General features: G+C 38.0%; 1 protein-coding gene across 1 annotated transcript; it reads right to left on the bottom strand.

The window, feature by feature from the left end:
* Window positions 1-1,045: 1,045 nt before the first annotated feature.
* Window positions 1,046-4,836, bottom strand: hey1 (hes-related family bHLH transcription factor with YRPW motif 1). The gene is made up of 5 exons (XM_059556576.1): window positions 4,677-4,836; window positions 4,366-4,441; window positions 4,161-4,244; window positions 3,503-3,584; window positions 1,046-2,999 (listed from the first exon to the last, which is right to left on the bottom strand). Exons 1-5 carry the CDS (start codon window positions 4,760-4,762, stop codon window positions 2,386-2,388), a joined length of 942 nt encoding a protein of 313 aa, XP_059412559.1. The 5' UTR covers window positions 4,763-4,836; the 3' UTR covers window positions 1,046-2,385.
* Window positions 4,837-15,835: the final 10,999 nt, after the last annotated feature.

Here is a 15,835-nt window from a genome sequence, read left to right as displayed (position 1 = left end):
CTTGGCTGTTAATGGCTTCCTGGATACATAGAGAGGCCCCTGGGCCGTGTTTGATATCAGTTCAAAACGCACGCATACAGGCACTGGTTCAAGCCCTATAGAAATATGCAGCGCCTCATCTCGCTGGCATGAAAGGAGCTATTCATCCCCAAAGCATTAAATCACAAGTAAGGCTCATTTATGTATATCCACCTGTGAAGAACGAGGCTGACTGGAACATTTCAAACACGCCAACAATTCTGGATGATAAATACACTCTGTAGTTTTCTCTGACTGAAGATTCTTAGACTGTGAGGTTTGCCCATACAACATTTTAATTTAATTAAAAAAAAATGTAATCATTTTGATATAATTTGATATTTTGATGTAATCAATTTTCTTTTTTCTTTTTTTTTGGCTGATGCCTGATCATTTTTAAATAAGGGGCAATAATGTTTTTTTTTACAAATGTTAAAATTATAATTTATTAATTAATATGTTATAATAGATAAGATTATTTAATTAAATGATTATCAAATGAATTTAATAAAAACACAAAACCAATCATTTGAAATGCTGCAGCTGAATTTCTGCATCACAACATTATAATGTACAGTATAAAAAATAGATATTCATTTTCCATGCTCCAATTTTAAATTTCTGACTGATACCAATAAGCTGATAACTATTTCTTTATGTAATGGCCAATAACAAAAAAAAAAATATATATATTTATTATATATATATATATATATATATATATACTTTATTATATATATATATATATGTATATATATATATATAATAAAGCACTTAATACTAAACTAATGATTTTAAATGGTTAATTTATCAATCTCAAATTTATATAAAATGCAGAATTTTTTTTGCAAAACATAATAATGTACAGTAAGTTTTTTTCATTAGATTAGGATTAAGATTAGGTTAAAAATGACATTTAATATTTTAAATATCTTAAATATCTCAAGGGTTATGGTACCAGTATATTCGCATTTGGAATTTTTAATGTATCAATGAAAATGTCAAAAATGAAAACAGGACATGAATATGCAAGTCCAGGGTTATTAGCTACACATTTCATTTTATTACAGGAAAGTCACACAGGTTAGTGAGGGACAGGCAAAGTACCACACCATCTCTTCCAGTACTATCTATTCAACTAGTCGTATCTGATTTGCCGGTGAAAATTCACTATTACCGCGAAACAATCTGGTTTCCCAAAACACTCCTCAAGTACAGTTAACTAAGAGAGAGAGAGATGATCTGGTGCATGAAGAGGGAACTTATGCACATGAGCAAACAACTCCGCTATGGACAAATCCAAGAGTGCCTTTGCTACAATTAAATTAGTGCCGTTCTGAGAGATTGTCTATCTAGATTGTCTCTGAAAAGCTTTAACAGTGGTCTGTTCCTGCAAACAACAAATTCATAACATTTTATACAAATAAACAAACACCGCAGTTCACTGAACAAAATTACTTAAAATCTTTATAAAAAATAAAGCACTCATCAAGTTCAGCTGAGAAATACAGATTCAGTTGCATAGTTTCATATACATCTGCAGAGGGTTGAATGCAAAATATCAGTGTCAACTTCATTGCATAGTTTTTCATTTTCATAGAAATGCTGAACATGTTTCCTCACAAAATAAGTCAAATCCTGCCTGTCATTCTGAAGGAGACTATTTAGGATGCATATATATGCTTCAAGAGATCAAAGCACTTCTTTACTATCTTTAACATAATTAAAGGGATAGTTCACCCTGAAAAAGAAAATTCTGTCATCATTTACTTACCATAATGTCATTCCTATATTCCTCTAATTCTTGTCTGGAAGATAAAAGAAGATATTTTAAAGACTGTTGGAAACCAAATTGTCCCGCTTGGACAAAAACTCAATGGAAGTCAACGGCACCCAAAACTGTTTGGTAACCAACATTCATCAAAATATCTTCTTTTATCTTCCACAGATGATGGGTGAGTAAATGATGACAGAATTTTCATTTTTGGGTGAACTGTCCCGTTAAATGGACACCTGGTTTGAGCTTAACTCCATTAACACGCATTCAGTGATGCATCTCATCTGCGTTTGGCTCCAGTCTCTCTCTCTCTCTCTTTTAGTTTACCTTGCTCCACTAATAGACAAAATAACTAGACCTGCTTAGAACTGAGCCTGTGAGAACCTGACACTCTCCAGAACTCATCTCCGCTCAGCCTGAGACAGGACAGCTTTAAAACACAGGGTAACTGGAATAAGTACATTGGATCTGTATTCGCTTTTTCCCTTTGTACAAGTCTGCGGTTCTGTCCATCTCTTCAAAATAGTCAGATGTTACAGAAAAAGTCATATCTAACTGACTGTCTGTCCACAGTGTTCATGTTTTTAAGTTCAGAAGGCCCCTATTTCCATGCTCCAAGGCCTGTAGGGTTTCCCTAGGCTGCTGGAGGGAATCGCGGGGCCCAGCGAGCTCGGAGACAGCAGAGGAAATGCGCTCAATGGGAAGGGAAACGCAGACAGGCTGGAAAGTGACGTCAGGAGGGGTGGAGAAAGCTTGGATGTAGTAGGTGGTGTGAGCCCAGGGGGCAGGGAGGAACTGGGCGGCACCCGCAGCGGTCCTGTCTGCCCTGCCTCAGTAATCACCGTGCCAGTCAGCCTGCTGGGGGCGTGTGGCTCTGTGGAGGGGGCGGATGGAGATGAGGAGGAGGGCGATGAAGAACTGGAGGATGGAGGGCTGCTGGTGCTGCGCGGCTGCTGCAGGAGGAGGTGGTGAGCCAGGTGTCCGGGCGGTGTCCCGAACGCAGAGCCCCACGCCAAGTGGCCCAAACCAGAGTGGGCTTCTCTCTGGGAAGCATAACTGTTCAGGTGTGAAACCAGGCGGATGCGGAGGGGGTCGGTGTTGTCCAGGCCCTCGATGATACTGAGGTAACGCGCCGTCTCCGCCAGACATTCGCGGAAACCCAGGCCACGATAATCCATGGCCAGCGCGTGAGCCTCAAAGTAACCTGTGAGAGCGAGAATAAGAGCTGTTGAGCGATCTGATCTGATAATGACTACAGCTTGTGACAGGAAACACCGCAGTTCTCACTGGGAGTGGCTGAGAGCGAAACTGAAATGATGCTAGATAAACAACTGAGATTAAAAAACAATTTACACTTCTAGTTTGTCCTGTTTCAGTCGTGCAGGGGTTGGTAATTATTTTCACTGTGGGAATTTCCTTGAACAGATTCCCAAACATTGGTTGATCTCATAATGCAAGGTTGCATTATTAAATTAGATTTTATAATAACTTTTATTATTCATAAATCATTCGAAAATATTATAATGCATGAAAAAATAACATGTACGTTAAAGTAGTGAAACATTTTAAAAAGCTGTAATACAGTTGTAATATGTAATATAAAAACTTGTAATATAAATACAAAGCTGCATATATATTAATGCTTATTAACCAAATTTATACTCAAATTGTATTTTCTTTAAAATAAGTGCTAGTTACAAAAATTACCTTTTCCTCCAGCTGCATGAAGCATCTTTAAATGATCAACGGTCATCTGTAAAATTTCTGCTTTTTCTAGTTTGGCAGAGCCCTGGGAACAAGAACAAATGTGATGGGTTAAGAGGTAAGACTATATCATATCATAAAATTAATCCATTTCAAAAACCCATGTCATGTTCTTATTTTGGTTTGATTCTAGTTTTGGTTTGATTCATGTTTGTAAAAGGTTTATTCCAAAAATGCCATGAATTGTCAAGTGGTCCCAATCAAGTTTAAAGTACTCAGATGTTTTCCTTTCACCTTCAAAATGTTCAAATCAATAAATTCTGAGGAGTTGTCTTGCAAAACCCAAGATTCGGATATCTTGAGGACTGCAAGTAGTCCTCTTCTGTTATTGGCACATGACAAAAAAAATGGCTTTCTGCGTGTTGGTTATCAAACACTTAAGTTTTATTTAAACATCTATTTAATATATATATATATAAACCAAATTGCTTTAATGTTTTTATGAAATACTAACACAGGATTGAGCCAAACTAATTCCAGCATTTCCTTTTCCAAGAGGCTCAGCTATTAATGAGACTTATGAGGAAAAAAAAAACAATTCTAGACATTTACAGTAGCCAGACTTCTGAGCTGTGAGTCAGGTGCAGTGATTGACACTCACTTGTTTCTCAAACGCGCTGGGCACAAGTCTGCGCAGCTCAGACAGACTGTTGTTTATCCGGTCCCTGCGGCGCTTCTCAATGATCTGTTCAAACCGATTGTGAAATCATTAATAACAGTCATTTAACAACAGTACAGTCATTTGTTCAGCATTACAGATTAAGTTTTCAGGGTTTTGCAATGATGAAAAATGCTCTTAGTCTTACCCCTCTGCGACGTTTTCTCGCTTGCACTTGAGAGGTTGTGGATGGAGACATTGAACCGAGTGGAGAATTCACACCGCTTAAAAAAAATATATATATATATGCATAAGATAAATATTCCACATAACTCCGTTGTCAGACATGGAATTTGAAATTTACATTTTCATTTTGTGTATGTTTCAAATTAAATGTGCACACATTTAATTTTGTGGTTATTTTCTTCTCCAGTTAGCTGCCCGTTTAACGTTTCATCACTCAAAAAAAAAAATTTGCAAAATAACCCAAAATAAATACATGACAACTTGATAACTTACGCATTTTCGTCAGCACTCTCCTTCTCCACTTCGATATTCTCATCGAGCTCGCTGTCTGAGGAGCTAAAATCGTGATTTCTCTTCATTTTTCTATAATCTTAAAGAGTGTATCCGCAGCGTGTGTCAGGTGAGACAGAAGTTCTTCCGTATGAACCGGCAAGCTTTCCCACGATATCATTTCAACGCCGAAACTCGCCAGAAGAGGCGTGGCTAAACGCGTAGACAGCCAATCAACGAACAAATCTGAGATTGAGTGGCATGTCGGTTGTCAGCGTCGCATCTTAGCCCCGCCCCTCTTTGTGAATATGCTTACCGAAGGGCCAATAAAATGTTCGTCCGTGAGCGCGGAGCTCCGCCCCCGGGTTCCGCCGGCGCTTGTGTTGTCTGGCCCAGCTAAAGGAGTGGCTGGCCGGCTGTCAGCACGCGCTGGCCGTGGGAAAGTTTCTTAGCAGAGCGCTGATAACCAATCAGGGGCGACGGCCGTCTCCGGCGCTGGAATGAATGGAGCAATTGGTTGGGGCGACGGGCGGTCTGCGAGTGAGCGTGTGAACCTGTAATCTAATACTAACTCATCCGAAGTAGTGCAGTGTGTATGAGGAAGCCACCAAGTCTAAATGTAGTCCATGAAGCGCAAATATGTACCTTCTTTGACGGCATTCCCAAAGGTACATTGCATTTAAAAGCGACCAGTCCCTTTAAATGCACTAATAAGTACACAGCAGTAAACACAGCATGGGTTTCCACTTGCAATAAGCATTTAAAATACGTTTTGTAGTTTTACACTATTTAAATTTAATAATATTTTTGCTCATAATATAGGCTATATACACAACAACCTTTAGAACCAAAACATAATAGCATGAAAAGTAAAAAAAAAAAAAAAATGCAATAAAAAAATCTATAAAAATAATAAAAAATGTAATATGCTACATTTCATCAGATTTTTATAGCTATATTTTTTCTAAAATATTTTTTTCTAATTTTTGTGTAATTATTGTACCTAGAGCTTTTATGACCTAATTTTCTATTTTCCTTTATATGCATTTTAACTGAAAATATTAATACAAATTTAGAAATATACAAATATAAAATACAAAAATATATAACCTTATACATATATCAATCTATGCTCTAATTAAATTCAAATTCAGTTCAAGTCTTCTGTATTTTTGCAAATAACTAATAACTCTAGCATTGATAATATTATTCAAGAACTAGTAAGTACACCTGTAAACTAAATTACAAGTTACTAAATTCACACACTGAAACAAACATGAAAACCATCATATATTGATTCCTATAGACAGAGGCTACAAGTGCATCAGGAGGAGCCCCTGATCAACAGAACAGAACTAGTAGATGTTGATGTGTGCTGCTGGCCGATACGCCACAGCTGGTCCTTATCAGCCCATGCACATCACACTTAATTGTCATCGGTTGTGCATACATGAATGAGAGGAAGCTCTTTGGCTGATTCCATGTTGTTATTATTGCTACCAGCTTCGGCTCGACGGCATAGATGCACTTCCTCGTGTTTGCCTGTGACAGGGGTGGATGGTGAGTGGATGGCGGGCCGTTGTGTGTGTACGTGTATGTGTGTTTTTCTATGTGTTCGCGGATGGGGGTGGCTCTTTTTGTCGCTGTAACTCAAGTTTGCAGAGGTTTCCCACGCTGTTATTTTCTCCTGACGTTCGTCTTTGTTCTTGCGTCTCATCACATGTTGTGATTAGTGCTCCCTTTTGAAGGTGTGGGCCCACAACAGTATTTCCCCCCACAAAGCATGCCAGAGCCTCTTCTCATTCCAAGCTTGAGGTTTTTGCTCCTCCGAGTGGGTCTCCATGTCGCCATGTTTTCATTTCAGACTCTTTATATCCATGCCAAGAAGCCTAGTCTACCCACAAGGAGGGCAGACGATGGTTTAAAATGGACACGCTGCTTTTTAGGAGTTATGTCTCAGCCTATTTGGATCTCATATATCAGCATAAGTCTTTCTGTTGCATCACACAGATAAAAACAGCTTCTTTTGAAATGCACAAAGAGGGCAACAGGTTTCTGATTGCATCTCTGAAGACTGTCTGGCTACCGCTGCCTCACGCTGCGCCGTGGCGTCATGCATTTTGCGCAGACAGATGTTCACGTCCCTGGAACAATGTGTTAAACAATCCTGTCCTCCTCAGGAGGAGCAGCAGGGGGACATGTTTTTGTTTATAAATAGCTATGCATTGAATCCACACAGAAGAGGAAGAGTGGCTTTGTTTCTCTCACTGAGAGAGGAAGTGGGGCTTAATTCTCTGAGATACATGTGACACCTTGCATTGTGCCATTTGGGCATGTTTGTGGGAGTGTGTCTGTGTGTTTGTACACACATAGAGACGGATTATACTCTCATCCGAGAGGCACGGATTCTTTTGAAGTCACCCAAATCTGACCCACGAGCGCAGCGAGAGCTTTCCCCTTCCATTTCCAGTAAAATGACACAACTGTGTGCTGCTAAAGTGTGTTTTTACGGAGGAGGAAGTGTTGTAATGATGGTCTTTCGGATGTCGCCTCCCATACTGTATTTGTGTCCTTTTCTCCAATGGCCTTGCATTATCCCAGCTACACCCTGTCACAGCCGACGTCTGTGTATTCAAAGCTTTAAGCGGTTTCTCCCTTATTGTCTTCCCTAAGAATTGGAACAAGGATGCTTTGTTGGCTATTGTCAGCTTCAGACTGGAATACATGACTTTTGCTCAGATTTACAATCTTGAGGAGTCAATGGAAGTTGACTAATGTCACTCATTCGAAGTTGACAGGTTTCTTTTAAAACCTGGTAGTGTATAATGGAGCCATGCTCAAATTTTCTAGTTTCAGGCTGAATCCATTCAGTTGGAGGATATCAAAAATATTTGCTATTTTTTTTGGAAATTTTAGTACACTTGTTGATTTTATTTGTCATGCACATCCTTTCAACGAGGCACATGTTTCTGCATGAAAGTCTTGAAAGTTGTCAGTCTTGCAGTGTATTCCAGCCTTTAGCTATTTTTCTAGACAGATATTTTGAGTTATTACCAGCTGTTAAATTCTAATGTATTTTTATTATTATTATTAAACGTAATTTTTAGTTGTGCAGTGAAACATTTTTGATGGATTCTTTGGATGTTGATATGAGGTTGATATTGGCTCACACACATAAGACGCAGTTGCTTGTAATTAGGTGTTTTAAGTCGTGGAGTGACTCGAGGTGGGTGGTCATCCACATGAACACATCAGCCACAGGACTGTGGTCAGGGAGGAAGAGGGTCTCTGAACTCTGCTGCTTTCATCTCCTACTGTCTGCACAGTTAGTGGTGTGTGTATGTGTGTGAGTAAGAAATAGCAAAGCTTCGACAGACAGACTGTAAAATGCAGCAGAGTTTAAAATACTGTTCAAAGATTTGGGGTATGTTTTTTTTTTATATAAATTTATTTAGCAAGAATCATTAAATGGATCACAAGTGACAGTAAAGACATTCTTACAAAAGAGTTTTGTTTCAAATGCTGTTCTTTTGAACTTTCTATTCATCAAAGAATCCTGAAAAATAACAAATAAAGTATCTGGGCTTTCACAAAAAAATATTTAGCTGTTTCTCATCATTGTTAATAAGAAGAAATGTTTATTAAGCACCAGATCAGCATATTAGAATGATTTCTGAAGGATCATATGACACTAAAGACTGGATTAATGGTGCTGAAGATTCAGCTTAGCATCACAGGAATAAATTATATTTTAAAATATATTCCAAATAGAAAGCAGTTTTTTTATTGTAATAATGTTTTACTGCATTTACTGAATTTACTGCATTTTTAATCAAATAAATGCAGCCTTGATAAGCCTAACATTATTTAAAATATATATTTGAATGAAAGCGTATAGTGTAAGTTATGTCCATAAAAAATACAAAGGTATTTACAAACATGTAATACAACTGAAGATTTTTTTAAATAAAATAATTTATTTTTCTTTAAATAAAAAATGCAATAATTTTTTTTAATTAATTAAAAATGTATTTCAAATGCTTCTTCTAGACATAATATTAAATGTAAATCAAACAGAAACTTTCTGAGTCTTCTGCATCTCTTTTTATTTTTCTGCAGAGAGAACAATACCAATAATTAGTAAAGATTCTCTTAGAGATTCTTAAGTGATCTCAACTTGCTCGATGCAAAATTCAATATGATTTCAAGATTTTAATTTGAACAAAATGTATCCAAATTTTCCAACACCAAATAATATGTGCTTTGCTGTACATGTGGATTTCTAAGAGAAACATGTGACAATGTTGATGCTTAAAAAAACTTAAGCATTACTAAATAGTCTGTGTGGGCACATGAGACAAAACACTTAAGGAAAGACAGTTTAGATGTCAGGTCCCACCAGACATATTCAGACACATGTATCCGGGCTGGCAGACACACACACACACACACACACACACACACACACACACACACACACACACACACACACACACACACACACACACACACACACACACACACACACAAACAGAAACAGACCCACGCACACACAGCCACAGTACTTCTCACTTATGTATTTTCTAATTTGATAAAGTTAGCAGTGATCAAAACATGTGAGTAATTGACCTTTGGCCTGACAAAATGGCAGTACATTGGCCTTTGTGCGGGCAGCCTGGGAGAGTGCCGCCCCGTGACCTACGTAATTCAGGGGGTCAGAGGGCAGGCTGGTTGACAGCAGTGTGAGCTGGGATCTCTAGGGCCTGCCTGAGCCATGAAATCAATCTCTCAGGGCCAGCAGCAGGGCAGCAGACGTAACCGGAAAAAGCCCCATGCAGCGGACCGGCCCGCCACCCGCCTCTGTCTGTCTGGGAGCTACAGAGGGAGTGAAACCTGACAGCATGATGGGGAGGAGTAATTGCAAACAGGACAGACACAAGTGAAGCTAAGAGAATAGGTGGATGTGAATATAGTATGTAGTATGAATGAAGAAATACAGGTGGACTTGTATTATTTTACTCATATTTTACCATAACAAAACAAAAAGAAAAACAAATAATATTTGTATCACACACACACACACACACACACACACACACACACACACACATATATATATATATATATATATATATATATATATATATATATATATATATATATATTGGGGTGAATTATGACCGGTAGATTCACCCATACAGACCCTAATTTCTGGGTCTCACCTCTTTAATATAAATGGACATGTGTTGTCAATACAGTCGATGCTTTCTCCAGATTCCTTTAACACACACACCCACACACAGTCTGCTTATTCCACAGTGCAAGTGTTTAACCTGATGTGTCTTGTAAAGCTGTGAGTATGATGACTGACAGCAGCTGCGGGGTCACACTTGCCTCAAACGTCACGGGACTGTCAATGGTCACAGACTCAGTGCTTGACATCTTAAAGCTCTGAGATCTACTCTGTTCTTCATGTTCCATGCAGAGGTTACAAGTAATAGAATCTTGCTCTTCTGATTGATGTTTTATTGCATTTGACAAATATAGATAAGTTTAATCTGTCAGTTTGCAATACCATACATTTCACTTGGCCATTATAAATGGTACAACTTTCTTAACTAACACTACAGAGTGTTGATTCAGTGTAAGATGTAGTTTGTGAAGGTGAGAAACATTGACCTAACTTTACCTTTTGCTGAAACCTCACACTCTTTTGTTAGGTTAATCAGGAGTGTGTGAGGAGTTTTGAGTGATGTGTGAGCCCATAGAGGTCGTGAAGGTAAAATTTAGATAGTCTGATTAGTGTTTATGCAGTCATTAACGTGACAGGCCGCTCCACTGCCACTGCTCAGCTCTGACAGTCTGTTTTCTAAAGGCCCCACTGCTTCAGTAACACAAACACTGGGGTTTCACTCTCACCGCTCCCATCAGTCCCTGAAACCTCGGCTCAGAAGTTTATGTAATACTGAGTGTGCAAGATGAAACATTGGCCACTGTCTGCCTTTGTTATGACTGAAAGTGTAGTTGTGGGAACTCTGGAAATGAGCTATTTTTACATCACATTGAGTTTTCACATGACTCCAGGTATATGTCAAAGGCTGAAATGTAATGGGATCGTTCATCCAAAAACTAGCATTTTGTCATTATCTGTATCTCCAAACCTGTGTAGCTTTCCTTTATTCTTTGGAAAAAAAGAGAAGAAGTTTAAGAGTATGTTCATGCTGCCGTGTTCCATAGAACAGTTCCCTCAGTTCCTTTTCAGAACTGAGAATGTCTTTCAAACATAAACATACATTGGGGAAGTTGAGGCCTAATGGTTAGAGAGTCGTACTCATAATGAAAGGTTGTGGGTTCAAGTCTCATACCGCCAGGGCTTGTAGGTGGGGGGTGTATGTAGAGCACTCTTTCCCACCTTCAATACCACGACTGAGGTGCACTTGCGCAAGGCACTGAACCCCCAACTGCTCCCCGGGCGCTGCAAAAAAAATGGCTGCCCACTGCTCCGGGTGTGTGTTCACGGTTTGTGTGTGTTCACTGCTGTGTGGGTACATGTGTACATGTCATGTCACTTTCACTTTTGTAAAGAAGTAATTAAAAGGAATTAAAATAAAAAATAAATAACACCAATATATTTTAAATATGCACTGAAATTGTACAGTACATTGACTTCAGCTGTTAGATAGACAAACAGACAGACAGATTAGATGGGCCTCCCCCCATGACCCCTCTCTAGCCTCGTATATGTCAGACAGCTTGTGTGGCTCAAGCTGAGATTGGCCGTAGACAGAGCTGCAGTAACGGCTGCTTACCACCAGCCCCGCAGCTGACGCGCACGACGAGCCGTGTGTGACACCCCCCCTCTGCTGCTTCCCAGACCAGGACAGGGACAGCGGGAGGGGGTCATGGATTACAACTGAGGACGTGTAGCCATCACACTCCCATTTTGTACTTACAAAACACACACATGGCCCAACCCCTGCCTTGGGGCAGCTCGATCAAAGTAGGCTGGGATGGGTGTCTGTATTGTAATAAGTCAACATTGTAAGTGAGTGTGTGAGTGTGTGTGTGCGTGTGTGTGTAACTGTGCATACATGTGCTTGCATGTGAGCACTGAATACTGTCTGAACATATATCATACTAAAATGCTCTCCCCTAAAATTGTTAGAAAAGGTTATTATTGCTAGTATGTATGGTTAGCAATTTAAACAAAACCCTAAACCAAATTATTCAACAAACTGGCATATATTAAAAGTACTGGCGCATAACTTCCATACTGTTTGACGGAGTACATGAATGATCATTCAAATCAAGCCCCTTGTTAAAGGGTTAATTCACTCAAAAATGAAAATGAGGCTATAAATTACTCACCCTGAAGTCATCATATGACTTTCTTATTTAAAAAATTGTCTTTGATCTTTCAAGTTGTTTGATGTCATTCAGGGATGGTTGCACTTTATCAGTCCAAGAGAAGTTTAATAAAAAGCGCATCCTTTAAAAAAAAGTGCGTCACAGTCTCGGGGGGTAGAAAAAAAAGACCCTCTTTAGCTAATCGATGCATTTTTGTAAGAAAAATATCCATATGGATTCATCTGAAAGAAGAAAGTGATGTACACCTAGGATGACTTCAGGGTTAGTAATTTATAGCCTAATTTTCGTTTTGGTGAGCTTACAGTGTAAGGAGTGCTATTCTATTCTATTGCTATAGTGTGCAGGCTTATAATTACCACCTAGTTGACAATAAAATAAGAACAATTACACTTCAATCCACTTGAGTAGGATTTGAGTGCATCTTTATATGTAATTTCATATTTACTTCTATTGTCTCTTTTACTTTTATTGCTGAATGTACTGACAAGCATTTCTGGTAAACTAAAACATACTTTAATGTAATTTCTTGTGTCATATATTTAAATGCTTGTAATTAATTATTTGTAATGGTGAAGTTACATTTGAAATATAACTGTATATGTAATATATGTTAATCAGCACATAAAAATAAGTGTACTTTTTAAAAGTGCAACAAAAGATAAAAAAAAAATAATAATTTTAAATGTACTTTAAGTGAAACTTTTAATTTGACATTACACACTAATGTGCTGATTTTGCACTTAAAAGTGTACTTGAGAGGGTTAAGCAGTCATGAAACTGTACTCGTACATATAATATCAATGGAAGTCACTATAAATAAAAGTTTACTTAAAGAGTGGATTAAGTGGCTTTTATTTTATTTTTCGCGTCAAGCCAGTATGTTTTTAGAACAGAACTAAACCAGTCCCTTTAAGGCAAGTCATTTAACTTGGCAGCCATCTTTGAAAGTTATGCAATGACTTTACCGATTAGCGATTGGCTCTTTTATTCAGAAGGCGGGGCTTCATTCGACAGAGCGGCCATATTGAGTGTCTTTCCCCATATAAATCTATATGAGTGACATGTCTTGTGAATTCTATAGTCTTTGACTAAATTCAGCACCTAATAAATACATACTATGGTTTAGCTATGTGCTACAAAACACAGAACATGCTAGTAATTGCATAGCATACCCTAACATTGGGATGTTTTTCAGAGGCAGGCACTGCTCTCATTTTTTTTAGAAAATGTAAAAACCTAAATCAAGCTAGTATTTTCTTGGCACACAACTGAAGTCAGCACATACTAAGAACCTCTTCTGCATCTGTCGCCCGCAGTTTGTAGCTACAAGCAGAAGTGCTCTGCTGCCCTGACAGGAAGTGGGCAGCTGGCTCTGTGGTGACCCTTCAGCAAGGCTGGGAAAAAGAACCAAGCACAAGCTGACTGGGCTTAAGTAATTATACTTCACTTTTTTTCTCTCCAAGAAATGTAAGCTCATGTAAAAAGAAAAAAGCAAACATTTTTCTTTCAGAGACGTTCATGCCATTGTGTGCTTATTTATGGAAGCGGGCTGCTCCGTAATGCCATGTGAAAACATCTTACACAGCTCCAGCACAATCCCTAACTTTGTTTAACCTGCACAGTGTACTGTTTATTTTCATGAGCTTAGGGAAAGGACAAGGAAGCACAGTTTCAATGGCAGAGAGAAACCTGTCGACACTGGAGTTACACAACGGAGCCTCTCAATCTGTCAACCATTACAAACTTACTCTGAAAGTACAGCACAGTGATGTATCAGATGATATATCATATAACAAAGTACTAAATAATGACAAAATTCATGGTACTAACATACTCTAAGGTGCTTTAAGGAAATCAAAGGCACAACAGTCGATAAAATTACTTCACTATAATACTTTTTCAATAAGGATGCATTAAATTGATTTTAAAAAAAAGTGACAGTACATTTATAATGTTACAAAAATAATTATTTTTGAAATAAATCCTGTTATTTTGAAGTTTTCATTCATCACAGAATACTGAAGAAAAAAAAAAAGTATTTCCACAGAAAATATTAAGCTCATATAAGATTATGATGTTACACTAAGACTAATGATGCTGAAAATTCAGCTTTGCATCAAAGGAATAAATATCATTTTAACAATATTTTAACATTAAAAAGAGTTATATCAAATTGTAATAATTATACAAATCAATTGTAAAACCGTTATTGTCAATCATAACAATGAGTTGTCAAGTTTTGAAGGGGAAGGATATCTGTAATAATAATATTAATGACATGCTTAAGTAAACACTGCTGCACTATTTTAGTTTTAACCTTTTGTTAATTTTTGTTTTTGCTTGGTTTATTTTTTGTTTACTGCTACCTTATTGTCGAGCTTCTTATTTTAACCATATGCTTAACAATAGATTAAAAATCTTTTGCAATTTCTTCTGAAGTAAATGTATCTAGTTTTTGAAATGTTTAAATATTTTAATTGGGAGCAAGACAAAGACTGATTTAGCTGCTTAAAAAGCAAAAACTAACTACAGTTCTGTCTTATACAACAACAGTGTTATTGTAAAGCAGTGTGTTTACTTTACAAATACGCATAAACACTTTCAATACAAATTCTCTCTCTCACACACAAACACATATAGAGACACACACACACTTGCTTTGTCCCATGAGGAGCCAATTCCCAGGCAGTTTTGGGGCGGATTGGTTTCTGTCTCACCCAGCCACACTGCACTGTAGGTAACGATGCATTGTTCTCCAGCTGGGTCCCGACTGGGGAAGGGTTACAGGAAAGAGGGTGGTGAGAGAGGGAGAAGCTGGCCTGGTAAGGACCTGAATGGAGTTTTGTCTAGGCTGTGTGCTGCAGCAATCCGATCTGGTGGGAAACCTTTGAGACGACCACAGAGTCACAAATAGAACAACAGGAACAAGGGACAATCACAGACTGTCCCATAAAAGAGGCACTATCCCCGAGTGAGATAGTCAGCCAGGTCCTGCCTTCCTCTCACACATGTGCTCAGCCTCATACAAGTCTGCTACAATACTAGATCTGGTATAATATAATATACAGAATAGGTCTAGAAGTATAGCCACAAATAACATGTATGCCACTGCATTAGCTGAAATAAAAAATCTAAGAAACACACTCCTGTTAACAAGGTGTCGTTTTCCCGATTACTCTTAAAACTAACCGGTCCCAACTTAAAGCAAATCTTAATTTGAAGTAGGCTAGTTACAACAGCTAAGCTAATCTTCTGATAATATAGGCTATTTGGCTATATTTGAAGTTACAATCTTTCAATTATTTACATTGAAGTTAATTAATTCATTAGAATGAATGAACCTGACTTACCTGGGAATCGATTCACTAAAATGAACTGCATGCTACATTCGTTATGAGTGAGAGGGCCATTTGTGATGAATCGATTCACTTAATGAAGAGAACTACTGAGTATGTGTAGTTAATAAATCCCTCAGTTCAGACATTTAAAAAGCAATAGACTGCGCAAACTGTGTCTAGATGGAAAAATTCGCCAGTTCTCGAAAAGGCTACACTATTATGAAAACAGCTGAACTTCTGTTACCCTATTGAAAAATGTTCATTTTTACTGACCCGTTGATTTTAGTTGATCAATTTAGTCAGGTTATAATAATATACAGATAAATACAGTATAATTTGTAAAATATGATGAAGGTATTCTCAGTCACTGGTGGGGAAAGCCTATGCTTCTTTTAGCATTTATAGTTGACAATGTTTTGCTTTATTACCTCTCTTGAGCACGTCTGCTAACGTCAT

Source organism: Carassius carassius, chromosome 8 (assembly GCF_963082965.1).
Source record: "Carassius carassius chromosome 8, fCarCar2.1, whole genome shotgun sequence".
In the NCBI taxonomy this organism is placed as follows: Eukaryota; Metazoa; Chordata; class Actinopteri; order Cypriniformes; family Cyprinidae; genus Carassius; species Carassius carassius.
The sequence above is the reverse complement of the archived record's forward strand: the minus strand, read 5'-3'. Positions and strand labels throughout refer to the sequence as shown.